Genomic DNA, 15,285 nt, shown 5'->3' with positions numbered 1-15,285 from the left:
AGTCCAAACCCCATCCAGTTTCGAGAAAGACTGATGGGCAAACAGATACCAAGTGTGGATTAAGATGAATTCATTAGAATGGCTGAATGACCTACTTTATAGAGGACAGTCCTCTATTTAAAGGGCTACAGAAATCCAGTGTAAAGATAAAGACCTATGAGAAAGGGGGGACCTTGAAATTGCTCATCAAAAGTTAGCACGTGTGTGCCATCTTCCACACTATGGGGAAATGTATTTTTATTTTATATAAAATATATTATTTCCAAATTTGCTTCCATACATATGAATTAGCATAACTAGAAACATAGAACATAGAAACAGAGTGAGTCAGAAGGGGTCTCCCGGGCCATCTAGTCTGACCCCCAGCTCCAGCCAGCTCTGCTCACAACATGCCCACCATGTGCATGTCCAGCCTATCTTTGAACACCCTCACCGATGGGGCCTCAACCACCTCTTGTGGAAGCCCATTCCACACCCTCAGGGTCCTGACTGTCAGGAAGTGCTTCCTGGCATCCAAATGGAACCTTGGCTCCCTGAGCTTTGCTCCGTTGGAGCGCGTCCTGCCTTCCTCTGCAGGGGAGAACAGGCCTCTACCCACCTCCGTGTGACATCCCCTCACATACCTGTATGTCGCCAACATATCCCCTCTGAGTCTCCTCTTCTCCAGGCTGAAGAGACCCAGTTCCCTCAGTCTTGCCTCATACCCCATCCCCTGCAAACCGGCCACCAACCTTGTGGCCCTACGCTGCACTGACTCTAACCTGGCTATATCCTTTCTATAATGAGGGGTCCAAAACTGAGCACAATACTCCAGTTGTGGGTGCACCAGAGTCGTATAGAGGGGTAGTAATACCTCTCTCAATCTAGAAGCCACACTTCTGGCTATGCAACCAAGGGTGGCGTTCGCCCTCTTGACCACCGCATCACACTGCTGACTCATGTTTAGCTTGCAGTCAGCCAGTACCCCGAGGTCGCTTTCACAAGTGCTGCTCTCCAGGCACCTGTCCCCTAACCTGTACTTATGACACCTATTCCTATGCCCCAAGTGCAAGACCTTGCACTTATCCACATTGAACGCCATCCTGTTGTCTTCTGCCCACTTCCATAGTCTGTCCTGATCCTTTTGGCTCTGGAGTACCTGCTCCTCAGTTGTGGCCCCTGCTCCAGTTTTAGTATCGTCTGCGAATTTGATCAGCGGACTGTTCACCCCTTCTTCCATGTCATTTATGAAAAGATTAAACAGGATCGGCCCCAGGACAGAGCCCTGGGGGACCCCACTTGTCACTGGCCACCATCCCTATGATTCCCCACTAATGGTTACCCTCTGCTTTCGGTCAGTCAACCATGCCTTAATCCACTGGGCAGTGCTTTGGTGTATCTAATATTGGTGCAACACTGTGTGCTCTTTATGCTATTTGGTTTTTGACAATGTATAACTGGCCATCCTAAAATGGAGGGAGGCCAACACAAGACTCTTCTGTGAAAAATTAATAATTTTGTCCAAATTCTGAATGCAAAAAATAAATTCCCTGTTTTTTGAAATATACACAGATTTTTTTGCCATAAATACATAGAAACATAGAAAACATAGAAAACAGAGCGAGTCAGAAGGGGCTTCCCGGGCCATCTAGTCAGACCTCCAGCACCAGCCGGCTCCGCTCATGACATGCCCACCATGTGGACATCCAGCCTATCCTTGAACACCCGCACCGATGGGGCCTCAACGACCTCTCGATACATTCAATAAGGACATTTTATTCTGAGCCCACTATTAGCGTTTACTCTTGTTGATGAAGATGATGCTTTCTTTGTTCTTACAAATACAGGGTTAAAGAGAAAACTTGCTTGTATGTAGCTCTAGGAGAGCTGCTCCTAGATAAGAGAGAACAAGAAGGAACAAGGCCAAGGATGAGTGTTTGAGCTACATCTTGAAAGGGTTATCCTTGGAAGGGGTTGAATGGAGGGAGGACAATACCCAGCCTTGGGAAGGGAGGGGGCCTCTGAGAAAGTTGTCAGAGGATGAGGTAAACTATAAAAGCTTAGTACTAATTGTGTGCTGCACAGTTGCAGAGTGTTCTGCCTTACACGTATAATATGTCAACAGCCTTGTGTGCCATATTCTTAATAAACATTACTGGTTTGCTTTTCTTCAATCTATTTTGGAATGTTTCATGCGAGAAACCCTCCAAAACTGAGCGGTAGGAAAAAGAGCATGACAATAAGTGAAAATCTGTTTTGAAAAGTCCCTTCTGGCTATGTAGAAGACCAAAACTTTGCTCTGCCAACATGGAGGTTTCTTCTGGCAGAGTCTGGTAGCAGGCTTTCAAATGTACCTTCTTCACTACAGTGAAATGGCGGGGGGGGGGGGGTAGAGGTAGCGCTTGTCAGGATTGCCATGTTCTTCCACACTCATTCAAGAAGCAAATAGATATTCAAGAAGCAAATAAGGCAGCTATCTGGGTGGCATGGTGTAACTGGCATCCTTCACCAGCAGGGGATTGACCTTGATGGCCTTTTTGACCCCTTCTGACCCAACTTTTCTATGATTCTATGATAGGTGCACCAGGTCCCAGGTTCTATGTCTAATTATCCACTTTCTGCATGTTATGCAAAAAGCTGTGAAAATACTTCTCAAGTTAAATAACCAAGACTACCAACAGAGTGAGGTGATTCCTTCATTTATTGCAATAGACGGGGAGAGCCCACTCTATCAGAATCTCTCCAAAGTACAAACACACAAAACAGCTTCTTTTACCCCTCAGCCCAGCTGCCACAGTCCTCCCCTTTTCCCTCACTGGGTAAGGTACTAGGAGGTTACAGTCTGCCTACTTCATATCTCCCATCTCATCCCACTACATACATCTACATACATCACATGTGCATTATAATTAGCCTATTGTCTATTCAAGGTGTGTGAGTTAATATTCATCAACCTATTACGCCTGCATGCTTATAACTACAAGTTTACTATTTCACCCCTCTCTAACTTCACCTTACCCTACAACCCCATCTCATAAAACTACTGGGAGGATGAGATAGGAAGTAGCAAACTTTCTTTCAAGCTGATTATCTTTTTCTCTTCTCCACATTCCTTCAGACAGGCTTCATGGCTTGGTTGTTTGCCTCTCTGTTTCTCAATCACTGAGTTACTTCCTTCATGCAGAAAGACACCCTGGATGGAGGACTGAGGATTGAGGCAGAAACTGGCACAGGTGTATGCTGGTAAATTTCTCAACCCTGAAAATACAGAAGCGCTCCAGTATGTGAACAAACATTTTAAATATTGAGTGTTAGTTGTACTCGTGGATCTGTTGTCCCTTAACTCTCATGTTTTTGAAAGTAAGATAAATATGGAGGCAGAGGGTCATTTTGTGGGGAAGATGCTTAACTACTCTCATTTGCCAGTTCTGCAGGTCCGCTTCCCTTCAGTAAGTTTCACCTGTCATTTAGGAGCCTGTCTGGGGAAGCCATGTTAAGGAAAAATTAGTACAGATGGAAAAACGTAAAGCAACCCTTGGTCACTGATTGTTCCTCAGAAAATGCATCCCCTCACACTCCCCACATTTGCCTTACAAGGGAAAAGGAAGTTTGCAGGTAGGAAAAACAACGAAACAAAATCCCCTAAGGTATGGGTAAAATCCCAGACAGTCTTGTAATAACTCTGTAAAACAAAATGTTGAGTGACAATTAGTGGGATGACAGTGAGGATGAAGGGGGAATAAAATGGAGTGAATGAAAAGGGAGGAAGAAAAGCCATTTTAAGATGCTCCCATAGATGGAATGGAGCAGCCCACAGAAATGGAGGGATGAATCCAAGATTTTAATGTAGCTGAGACTGGAGCATTCTGTGGTTAAAAAAAATGCAAACAAGTGGGACCAAAACAGGTGTGCCTTCAGCCTGGAAGGGATGCTGACTGACATGCAGAGCAGAGAGCAAAACCCATGGACAAAGGAACCCTAACAAAAGCATTGCACACTTGTCATTTTTTAAAATATAAATTAAGGGAAGCCAAAGAAACAATGGATTTTCCCCACACTTTTTTTCCTTTTTTACAATAGATTTTTCAGTGAATGTATGTATCGATGCATAAATGGCCAAATGTTTCATATACATGTCTAAATCTTTGTCATGTCTAAATCTTGTAAACCATTTTGTAAGTCTATACCGCACTGTAACCCCTAAAAACAAAATAAAAACATAAGGCTGCTTTTACTGAAGAACTGTTATTTATTGAATTCCAAAATTATACAAATACTGTGTCCTTACATCAGTTTCACATTTTGAATCTGTGTTCCCTCCTCCCTTAAATATGAACTCTTTCCCTACCCCAAAGCAGAATCAGAGCCCTTGAGACTATATGAAAAACCATCTTGAGGTTTTCAAAGGCAAAAAGGACAGAAAGAGAGAATATCAAGGCACATACGGGAAATACATGTTTTCATGAGCTAGACATACTAGATTGAGAAAAGACATAAAAATATGGAGCTGAGTGGACAGTTGTGGCTATTGCAGAATGGGAGGGAGCCTCCATCGTGGCCACTGATTCCATGGTCAACGCTTTCAGCCAGGAGGCCTAACTCTGCCTCCTGGTACAATTTCAGTCCTAGCCCAGCTGAGCCAGGAGGAAGTCAGGTTCCAGCAGCTGAGTAAATGCAGAATGCTTAGTGTCTGGTTATTTCAAAATGGATGGCTAAGCTAATTAAGATTCTGAGGAGGGCAGTATCTTTAATAGTCCTGTTGAGGAAGATGTTCTCTGCTACACAAAGTCCTATCATCTTTTGCATCTGGCCTTGCAGTGGGCTCAGAAAGATGTGACTGTGAGCCCCAGGAGGTGACAGACAGCTGCAACTGATGAATAAGGCAGTGGAGAAAGTGTGGCTAATGCTTACGCTCAGATGTAGCAATGGCATGAGTTTTGAGGAGATGTAGGACAAACCGCCCAATGCATGTCAGCTGAAATCAGGTGGATTACAGTTCTCAAAGTAAGTTAAAGAGCAAGAAGCAAAACTACCAGCAGTTTCAGGGGAGGCTTGGAATACAGTTCACTCCCACTTCAAAGCTCAGTATACATACTAGTAAACATGGCACTAGGAGATTTGGTACCAAAGCAAGAAATTCAAATTGTGCCCACCAAAGCAGTCTATATCCAGAAGTTACAATATTACAAATAAATTAGGTAGGTAGAAGCAACCTATATGCATAGAAAACCACAGTACAAACTGGAAGTATGATCAGAAGAGAACTCTTAGGTTAAGCACCCATGTACCCAAAGCTGTCCCAAAGAAGAAAATATATGCTGAATTTTCTTCTTGATTAATTCCTATGACAAGGTTTGCAATGATTTTGACTTAGAAGCATTATCACCAGAGACCCTCATTCTACAAGATTGTTGCTGGGTCTGAGAGCTCTGAAAATTTAGACTGCAGGTCCCACTGAAGCGAATGGAACTTACATCAAAATAGACATGCCTAGGATTAATCTGAGGGTGGCAAGCTTTTCAGCATTAAGGCTATAACATTATATAGAAAATTTCAGCAGGCACAACTGTTCAAATCCCTGCAGCACTGGAATCTGAGAAGTTCAACGTTCCTGTTGACACGGGGACCCTAATGTTGAGAGGTTAGCCACTTCAAATCTCATTTAGTGTTTTGTAAAGTCCTTGGGCCAGGGGCTGCTTTCTGCTTACGATACTCCATGGACATGGATGGTGCTGTCAGACAAGGATTATTAAATAGCAATTTGGTCAATATGTGTCCTGTTCATGCATTCCTAATAGGTTCCCTGCACACCCCGTCCCTGCTTGGCCAGATTATCCAAAGCTGCGATGCACATTATGTCACAGTATCTGTTGAGAACACACAACTCTAAGTAAGCCACCAAGAATCTCAGCTTCCATTCTGCTTAATAAAACAAAAAGTTAAAAGAGAAAATATGCTGTGCTGCTAAGTGCTCTCTGGAAGATGAGACAGGCAAAAAAGAATATAGCTTAATGAATTTAAGGCAGCAAGGACCAATGTTTGATGATTAATATTTGAGATACGGTGGACAAAGGTGATTTTCTGTCATGTAGTATTTTCAAACAAGTCCACCAGCCTTTAGCAGAATATGCTGACCCCAATTTCTGTGCTGCAAAGGAGGAGATATGAGACCCATCTTCAAATATTTGAACCTGTTTTTGGCACTCTAGAAGTCAGGACCCAAAGCAGGAGATCAAAATCACTACAAAGAACTGCCTGAGAGTGCAAGCCCTTTGCTAGCGGCCAGGCTGCCTCCAAAGGTGACCACCTATCATGGATGGATTTCCAGCCAATAGCAGCAGACCTTCTGCATTAGCAGGGGGAGGGACTAGATTTTTTAAAGATCCCTTTCAATGCCCTGGGCAACCCTGGTGCCCTCCAGGTTTAGTACTACCATTTCCATAAGCCCCAGCCAGCATGGGCAGTTATTAAGGGTGATTAGACTGAAGTCCAAAACATCTGGAGGGCACGAAGTTGTCTACCTCAACTGGTAATTCATTCGCAATAACCACACACAGATATGCTTGCTTAGCCAGTGGCGATGACACCAGTTCAAGGAAGATTTAGCATCTGCAGAAGTGTGTGTGGTAGGTTAAAGTAATGGTAATACTGTGGGGACGAACTATGAGGCCAGGGACGGTAGGAAGAGAGAAAAGGACAGAAATACGAACAATGCAGAGGGAGAGGCAGATGGGCACTGCACTGATGAACCCTGGAAAATCACTGTGGACATGTTCTCCTTTGCTAAACCAGCAGAGAAACTTTCTTGACAGAGAAGGACAAAAACCCCTTTCCCAGTCCACTGTTTCTTTTAATCTCATCAGTCAACAGAAGAACCAGCATCCAAGCAGGCATGGCTGGACACCTGCAAAGGGCCTAAACCGCCAACAAAAGCCCCCTGGAGTTGTGCCCTCCTTCATCACAGTTGCCAGCTTGTTCCGGCCTAAGACAGCGGTGGTGGTGGTGGGAGAGAAAGGAGGTGCCCCGGCCTCCTTGCCCACCAAGTCTCTACCGGTCAAGCAAGCAAGTGGTAGTGACGAGGAAGTGGATGAGGAACAGGGGCAGGAGCAGCTGGTGACCACAGTGATGAGAAGGCAGATTCACCAAAGGAAAGGGCTCGCCCTAGGCCCTCCAAAACCTGGAGCTGGCACTGCTCAATACCCCACCCATAAAGCAGTATAAGGTGCTTTGGTGCCTGACACCGAAAATTCAAAGCGTTTCTCTCCAGTCTGGTGGTGAGTGTATAATACTAATGAATGTTGTTGCTGTATCTGTAACATAAAAGACAGATTGTTGCCTGCATTGGCTTTATCTGGGGAAGGCCAAGTTGCTCTGCCTAGTTGAAGGGCCTATCCTGGTGCAAGAGGGAAAGATTCCAGAGTCTAGAGCAGTGGTGATGAACCCTTTAGAGACCGAGGGTCCAAACTGCAACTCAAAACCCACTTATTTATGGCAAAGTGCCAACACTGCAATAAAACCTGAAAACTGAAGTTTTAGTTTAGAGAAAACAACTCACAGCCAGTTCAAGCAAATATAAACATATCCTTGGCAGTACGCTGACCAGCTATGCGAAAGCTTGGATGAGTCACGGCTAATGAGTTGTGGATCGTGACGTCATCGCCTGCCACCACTACTCTTTTCCAAGCATGCGCACGGCCCCTATATACGCTGTTATCTGATGCTCGGCTGCTGGGGCAATGCTGGGACAACTTGGCTTACGTGCCGACAGAGAGGGCTCTGTGTGCCCGCTGTGGCACATGTGCCATAGGTTCGCCACCACTGGTCTAGAGCAACGACAGCCAAGAACTTTGTTGTCTGTTTGCGTTTGGCTATATCACTGCTTTAGGGCTGTAAACTGATAAGCAACGATGCAACAATCAAAACCAGGCCTCTGAAGGCAGATAGGAAAATAGTGCTAAAGCAGTCCATAACTGTGAGGATTAGCTCTATCGTTCTGTTCTTTTTCCAACAGCCAGATTTTGTGCAAGCCGAAAAAAGTGCATGGGGAAAACACTGGAGGACGACGGTTTGATGATGCTATGATGAAGATGCCTCATGAAGCGTAAATGAACAAAGCATGGCTATTCCACAGTAAATGGCAAATAGGAAAGTATCTGCCACATAATTAGTCCTCTTTAATTTGCTGGTAATGTCCTTCAGTCAAGCCTCTTGATGTTTGCGGTACATTAATGTCAACCTGAAGCTTTTCAAACATGCTCTGCACCATATACGCTGCCTCAGGTCAGAGCTCTTAAAAGGGCAAATGGCAGAAGCTCCAATTCAGATGCAGCATTGCAGAATCTAGAAAGTGGATTGCTGCAGCTCAGAGAGTTGTGCCAATGGGAAGTCAGCAGGTGCCAACACAGCGTAAGAAGCTTTAAGCTTTCCTGGATGGCTTCAGGAAAAATTGAGCATCACTGTGTGACAGGACACAGCAAAGACCCTCTACCACGCCAAGGGATGGTTGCATCTCCCTCCCACCACCTAGAACCCTCCTTTTGAAACTTTCTGCTGTACCCTGTATGACCATGCCGCACCCACCAGCCCTTCAGAGTTGTGAAGAGAATCCAGGAGTCCAGACTTCTGGCCTGCTCAACCAAAATCCCTTCTTTCAACTCCCCAAACCTCACCTCCATCAAAGGAATGTGGAATCCTAACATGGATTGTGTTGGCACTAGGATGGTTATGTTGCAGTCTTTGGTCTGGTAGCCAGGCCCAGATTAAATACTAGAAAATAAATTAAGATTGTCCACTGTGTGCACTGTTGTGCTGGCCACCCCCCATCCTGGGGCTATTGTACAAGCCTCAACAGCTCAACTCATTGCCCGTTTGATACCAGTAAGGGGAACAGACACATAGATGGAGGCTGGGCCTGTCTTCTGACTATAACAGGAAGAGCAGGGCCAGCTCCCACGCTTAATCACTAAGAGCTTAGATTGCAAGCTCTGCCACCTGGACAGTCAGGCACCAGGACAATGAAGGAGGGAGGGGAGAACCAACCAGGGATTATTTCCATAATGGCCAAAGTAAAACCCACCCCCCATACATCTTGTTGAGAGCCTTGTCCTGGATGAAAAAACCCTCCCCAGCACACAATGGTATCATTTTGCCAGGAGGAAATAATAGTTTTTTTTAAAAAAAAGACCAGGAGCCCTGGGCTGCTACCATAGGAGCCGAAAGTACATAACGGTCAATTATGTTGTCATAGCACCAATTCTGAAGAATGAGTAGAGTTTGACCATGGCAACAGGCAGCCTCTTTGTGGGGGAAAAGCTGTTGCATAGCCCCAGAGCCAAGAAGGACCAAGGAGAAGCCGCAGAGCTGTCTTGGGTAAGTTTGCATACCATGGCAATAAATGGTGCCGTCTAATACTTCCCCATAGTGCTGGGCAGGGAATGGTGGTGTCTCCCCAGGTGGAGTAGAGATAAACAGGCAGAGGTGATGCTCTTCTTGGGGCAATGAATGGTCCTCCTTGGCTGGAACCCCCACTGCATCTCTTGGGGGCAAAGGAGTGGGTTAGTGCCCCACCCCGCTGCTCTTTCCCGTCGTGACCCAGTCTACAATGATGAAGCTGAGACTCATCACCATGAAGATGAAGCCAAGGGCCGCGAAACAGGCAGCCTGCAAGGGAAAGAAGGAATCATGTGGCACAGTGCTCTTTAAATTACCTTGCTTATTTCCATGGGGAAAGGGGGTGATTGCGTGGTATCCATGAGGAGAAAAACAGCAGCCTCTCCCACTCACTTCCAAAACGCTACCTAACCCCTTAATTCTCCATTATTTTCTACAGAGTCCCTGCTAGCAACCCTCTCTCCTCAAGCATTGCTTCATTCTATTTGTACACAGAACGTTCCTCTACTCTGCCACCCCCTTGCAGTTATCCTTAAAAGTCTGAGGAAGACACTAAGTTCAGAAAGCCATAGGCAGTCCTCAAAACCAGCCATGATCTTTGCAGATTATTACTTTTATATTATGATTATTATCATCCTCATCAGGATGTTCTCAGACTCATGAAATGGAAGGTGTACTCCTGTGGGTGCCAGAGGACACAGGTGTCTTGCAGACCAACTGAGGTTTTTCTGTGGACCAGACCTGGCAGCATCACAGGTAAACAAGTGAACAAGGCAGGTCTCTTGCCACCTTACCTCGGCTTGTTCTGTCAATGTGTTTTTAGCCACATTGGCAGAGATTCAGGAAATGCACCCATCTACAGCTCTTTTCATGGCCTGGCCTGCTACAGCTTATTCTACCCTGTTCCTGACTGAGGTTGACCTTGATTGCATTTGGTCCTGGGTCTCCCCTGGACCACTCCTGGATTCCCCACAGGTCTCCCACACTGTGGAACCCCCTTTCCACCTACCAGCCAGCATTCAATACCTGTATTTTAGATCTAGATAGCAGAGGCTCTTTCTCGTTGGGGACAATGCGGATGTAGAAGACACTTGGAAGGATGAAGATGAGACTGGGGGCTGACGTGGCTCCTATGATAAAAGAAAAATACAGGGTCAGATGATGTGATATATTTTTTGGTACATGGCTAGCTTGACTTTTGAACCACGAAAAAGGAGACATTAGAGTTGGGAATATTTCGCTAGGGAAGAAAAAGGGAGCAATTATGCCCTGCACAATGGCTCCTTCTGGCTTCTACCAGGTTTTTCCTTGCCTTTTCTTCTCTGATCACACTTGCTTTCCTTCCTTTCTCATTTCCATTTTCAAAAACATTCCCTTACATAATGAACAACCTCACTCGATTTCAAGGGGTCACAATATTAATTCATCAATGGCTCCTGTTTTCAGTACAGCAGATCATCATTAATCCAGATGATCACTTTTTAATTTTGGTTGGGAAATAAAAGAACAAAAGAATTGCTGTGAGTAATGTCTATGAGCCTAATAATGATCAGACCTTTTGAGAAGGTTTTAGCAAAATGATTGATATTGCTTAAAATGATTTGATTGTGCGTATGGATTTCGGCGGAATTCTAGACCTTTGTTAGACTCCAACTCAGGAGAGGCAAATTGAGTTGAGATGAGGTCCAGAGTATGGTCTGAAGGCACATAAGCCATCCACCATGTTGAAGCTCAGCAGGTCTGAGGCTTGCCTGAGCTTGGAGGGGAGACCACCTGGGAACTGCATGTAGCAACCCTGAGTTGCATAATGCAAAAAAGGTGGGATATAAACATGATGAATGAATGAATGAATTCATACTTTAGGTCCACACAATTGAATCAGGTCTGAATGACTTTTGGAGAACTTTGCATTTGGATGGGAACACATCATCTGTTTCACTTGTCCCCCACAATTGCTTTTACTTAAACTACTAGATATATCAAATTAGTGCTTGTTAGAAGTTTCAGACCACACCCAAACTGCAAAAAATCTATTTTTTCCCAACAGAGTTATGACTAATGGACTTTCTTATTATTTTCCATTGAAGAGCAGTACAGTGGTACCTTGGCTCATGAACTTAATCTGTTCCAGGACTCTGGTTGTGAGCCAATTTAATTTCTCCATAAGGTTCAATGTAAATAAGGTTAATCTGTTCTGTAACTATTTTTTTAAATCAGAAAAATGTGAAGCAAAGTGACAAAGAGCAACAAAGATCTGCGGCCATCTCCCCGCCCAGCCCCCAGCACGACTGCGATCACACCTGTCATCCCTGCATGCACTCGTCATCCCGGCGAACTGGGGCCGGGGGGGGGGGACAGACAGGCGCGAATGCGTGTCGGGGGGGGGGGGGGGACGGGGGCAAATGTGGGCACGTGGGAGGGGAGACGGGCGCAAATGCAGGCCCGTGGGGGGGGAGAGACGGGCGCGAATGCAGGAGCGTGGGGAGGAGATGGGTGCAATCGTGCTTGTGGGGGAGTGGCCAAGATCACGGTTGCACTCCTGCAGAAAAGATGGGTGCAATCACGGGCATGCCCGGGCAGGAAAGACAGGCGTGATCTCAGCCATCTCCCCCACCACCACCCCCAGCACGATTGTGTGGCCACAACTGCAGTCGCCCACGACCTGAGTCAATTTTTTAATGAAATTTTTGTTCGCGATCCGATTTGGTTGTGAACTGAGGCGTTTGGTACCACTGTACCAGACAGGGATCTCCACTTTTTCCTTTGATATTTGACTTATCTTTGGAATCCTCTGCTGTGTATTATTAAACAGTGTAGTAGGATTCACAGAGTTGTGTATAACCATCTCAAATCCATCCTCAGTGCTGGCAATCCTTTATTATTTTGGAACATCAGTGCCCATCCTAGTTTTGATGCAGTTGCTTAATACTTCTGCTTAGTTTTTTTCCCTCGCTAGCTATTCAGTTAACTGGTCAAAGTCAGAACTGATCTCTACTGGAGATACTTGGCCCGCCCCCAACAATACATTAGCTGCCTGGGAATTTTGATGTTGTCTTGAGTTTATTACCTATTTGGGAATACTTATTCCCAGGAATAATTAAGTTAAATTTGAACAATGAAATTTCTCAAGATTTTTTAAAAATGGGCATCTTTGAGATTGAATTTGTGAATAAGATAAATGCATATAAGATTAACATTATACCCCAAATTGTACATGTTTTATGTGAGATTCTTTTATTTATACTTGGACAGTATTTCAAAAAAACACAATGCCTCATAAAAAGATTCCTTTCTTCTGTTAGGAATATCATTGGAAAGAATGAAATTTTCAATGAAAGAGGATGGAACTAGTCTGGTTCTTAGTTTACACTGTGACTTTAGCTACATTTTGTCTTTTTTCTCCAAGATTAGTTTTTTCTCACCAGTTAGTTTGGATTTCTGGAGTGTCCTTCCAAATGAATTGCATTAGGTTCTCAATACACTAAAGCAGATAGGATACCTCCCCCAGTTACAGCAGCAAGAGAAATATGAGGCAAAATGCCAGATCAATTTCAGTTTTACTCATTTTCCTAAGCTAAACTAACTTTACAGGGAAATCCAGATTTAAAAATAGGAAATAGAATATCCCTGTGGTTGACCTGGACAGATAAAATGATTTATACTTTGGAACAAATGCTGCTCCTGATAATTTTCTGCCATCTTTCATCCTCTATGCTAAATATGACTTCCCAGCTATGGCTGAATGGCAATGCACCAGAGTCCCCTCTGATATTTGAAATCCTTGCTAAAGATCAGGTATACTGACATACAATCCAGGTGCATAAATACTTATTAGTGGTGAATAGATATGATATAAAGGGTCTTAAGAACAGCAAATCAGAGTGTGATGTCTTGACTAATGGATTCATCTTGGAAATGTCAGTGGCATTCAGGTGACATGCTATTCAGCAAGGACTTCTCCATATATTTTGGACACAGCAACATCTTTTCAATAAGGATGTGGCTAAGTTGGCTGACTGTTGGAGGTATAACATAGGTAAGACTTCGCTAACTCATGTTTGGGCAATGTCCAATTGTTGCCTCCTTTTGGAAGGAGGTTATAACATGGGTAAATTTTGTGCCGGATCCCTCTTTATTATCTAGTGATGTACATATTCTGTTTAACAAGTTTCTTGGAACTTAACACAAGATCAACATAAATGGCTTTTCCATGCTGTTTTGACACCTAAAGGACTGATTCTGTAACAATGGAAGAATGGTCAGCCCTGATAATGCATGGATCAAGGACTTAATGACACTTTCAACTTTCAGATGGGTGGTATTTAGACGCCATCTATCCATGGACAAATGATTTTGTTTACCTTTATTAAAGCTTATATATAATTATTTATATCAATAACAGTTTACCTTTCTACCCATATATAATACATGCAGGCAGACATTTCATCTGCATTAATTACAATTGATATACTGTAATTAATATTGTGTAATGAAAATTGTTGATTTTTCTTTCCTTACTCCCTCCACCTTGACTTTCTTTATGACTTTGGTTTTTGTTATTGGTTTCTGAAACTCACAACAGAATATAAATTATTATTTTTCAAAAGTATCCCTTTCTGCTTACTCAAGTCTCCCCAGCTGAAGACGGGGCAATACAAAAACATGGAAAATTGCAAGGCAGAAGATTAAAGATAAGAGATTATGTTGGATAAGCCCTCCAGTAAGTACCTGTCAGGTAACTGTGTTGAAATACTGTTCACCAAGTTCAAGAAAATTATCTCCGATGTCAACAAACTGCCATCACAGTAACATCGCAAGGTATAAATGAGATCCAGCCAGCTACTTTAGGAAAGGGCTATAGCTCAAGTGCTTGAGCGCCTGCTCCACATGCAGAAGATCCTGGCTGAATTCCTGGAATCATCTGGTAAGACAATCACTTGTCTGAAAAACCCTGCAGGGCTGCTACCAGGCAATGCAGGAAACGCTGAGCTAGATAGCTTTGGTATAAATCAGCTTTCAGTATTACATGCTGCTTGTGCTTGCAGGCTGTAGAGCAGCTCAATGGTGGCTATTAAGACCCACTCCAATGTTTTATTTGTGTCATTAGCATTCATTTGTCTCATCATAAATGCGTTGGGTGAGTTTTTATAGCTCACAAACATGACAAATGTAAGGTGTCACATTTCTCTAGCACAGATCTATTTTTAAAATCTTGCATGCTTGCTGAATGCTTGAGCTGCCAACTCCATAGTTCAGTTTTCTATCTTGGAAAAGGAAAATTCAGCCTTAGGAGGTAACTCCAGTTTAAGAGCACTAAACCTTGACTCGTTCATGCGGCTATTTACAGATCCATCTGAACTGCTTCCTCATGAACTGGACTCTCTTGAAATTTATGTGGAAAACCTCAAATGCCACAGTTACGATTAGGCAGCTTTAGGCCACTTCTGCACAATTTATCTGCAAGCATTTATTCTAAGCACTAATGGACTGAATGCAATTGTTTTTACCCCAAGTTGTCCTTCTGATTGCAGCAAGGATGCTTGTGCCAGGGAGTTTCCCCACGGCTGAACAGTCAACTTATCTGCAAAGCAGGGGCAAGGGGTAGGAAAGGGAGCAGCGCTGCTAGCATCTACACTGTCACTGGTGCACAGGAACCTGCAGGTGGCGACAACCATCTTCGTGATCTAAAGCAAGACTGGGAAACTTTAGGCTGGGGTCCTCTAGGGTTCCCCAAATGGTCATGCCTCATTCTCCAGGCCTCTCCCCCTACCATCTATCTTTTAGTGCTTTTGCTGCTTTTCAGCAGTTTCTTCTCCATTCTATAAGGTTGAACGGCTCTCCTAAGGCTTAGTTTCTTGCGGGAAGAGCTTTAAGCTATAATATGCTGGAAGATTCGGTATTTTGCCTCTCCTACCA

At 44.1% G+C, this 15,285-nt stretch overlaps 1 protein-coding gene across 3 annotated transcripts in view; it reads right to left on the bottom strand.

Annotated features, from left to right (window-relative positions):
• Positions 1-4,208: 4,208 nt before the first annotated feature.
• Positions 4,209-15,285, bottom strand: part of SLC38A5 (solute carrier family 38 member 5) — a 40,764-nt gene continuing 29,687 nt past the window's right edge. For all 3 annotated transcript variants that reach the window (XM_044431290.1, XM_044431292.1, XM_044431291.1), the window contains exons 15-16: positions 10,396-10,499; positions 4,209-9,639 (exon numbers count right to left, since the gene is read on the bottom strand). In XM_044431290.1, the coding sequence (XP_044287225.1) occupies positions 9,535-9,639; positions 10,396-10,499 (209 nt within the window). In that variant the 3' untranslated portion in view covers positions 4,209-9,534. The remainder of the gene's footprint in view (positions 9,640-10,395; positions 10,500-15,285) is intronic.

This window comes from Varanus komodoensis, unplaced genomic scaffold (assembly GCF_004798865.1).
Source record: "Varanus komodoensis strain SLA01 unplaced genomic scaffold, ASM479886v1 scaffold22, whole genome shotgun sequence".
In the NCBI taxonomy this organism is placed as follows: Eukaryota; Metazoa; Chordata; class Lepidosauria; order Squamata; family Varanidae; genus Varanus; species Varanus komodoensis.
The sequence above is the reverse complement of the archived record's forward strand: the minus strand, read 5'-3'. Positions and strand labels throughout refer to the sequence as shown.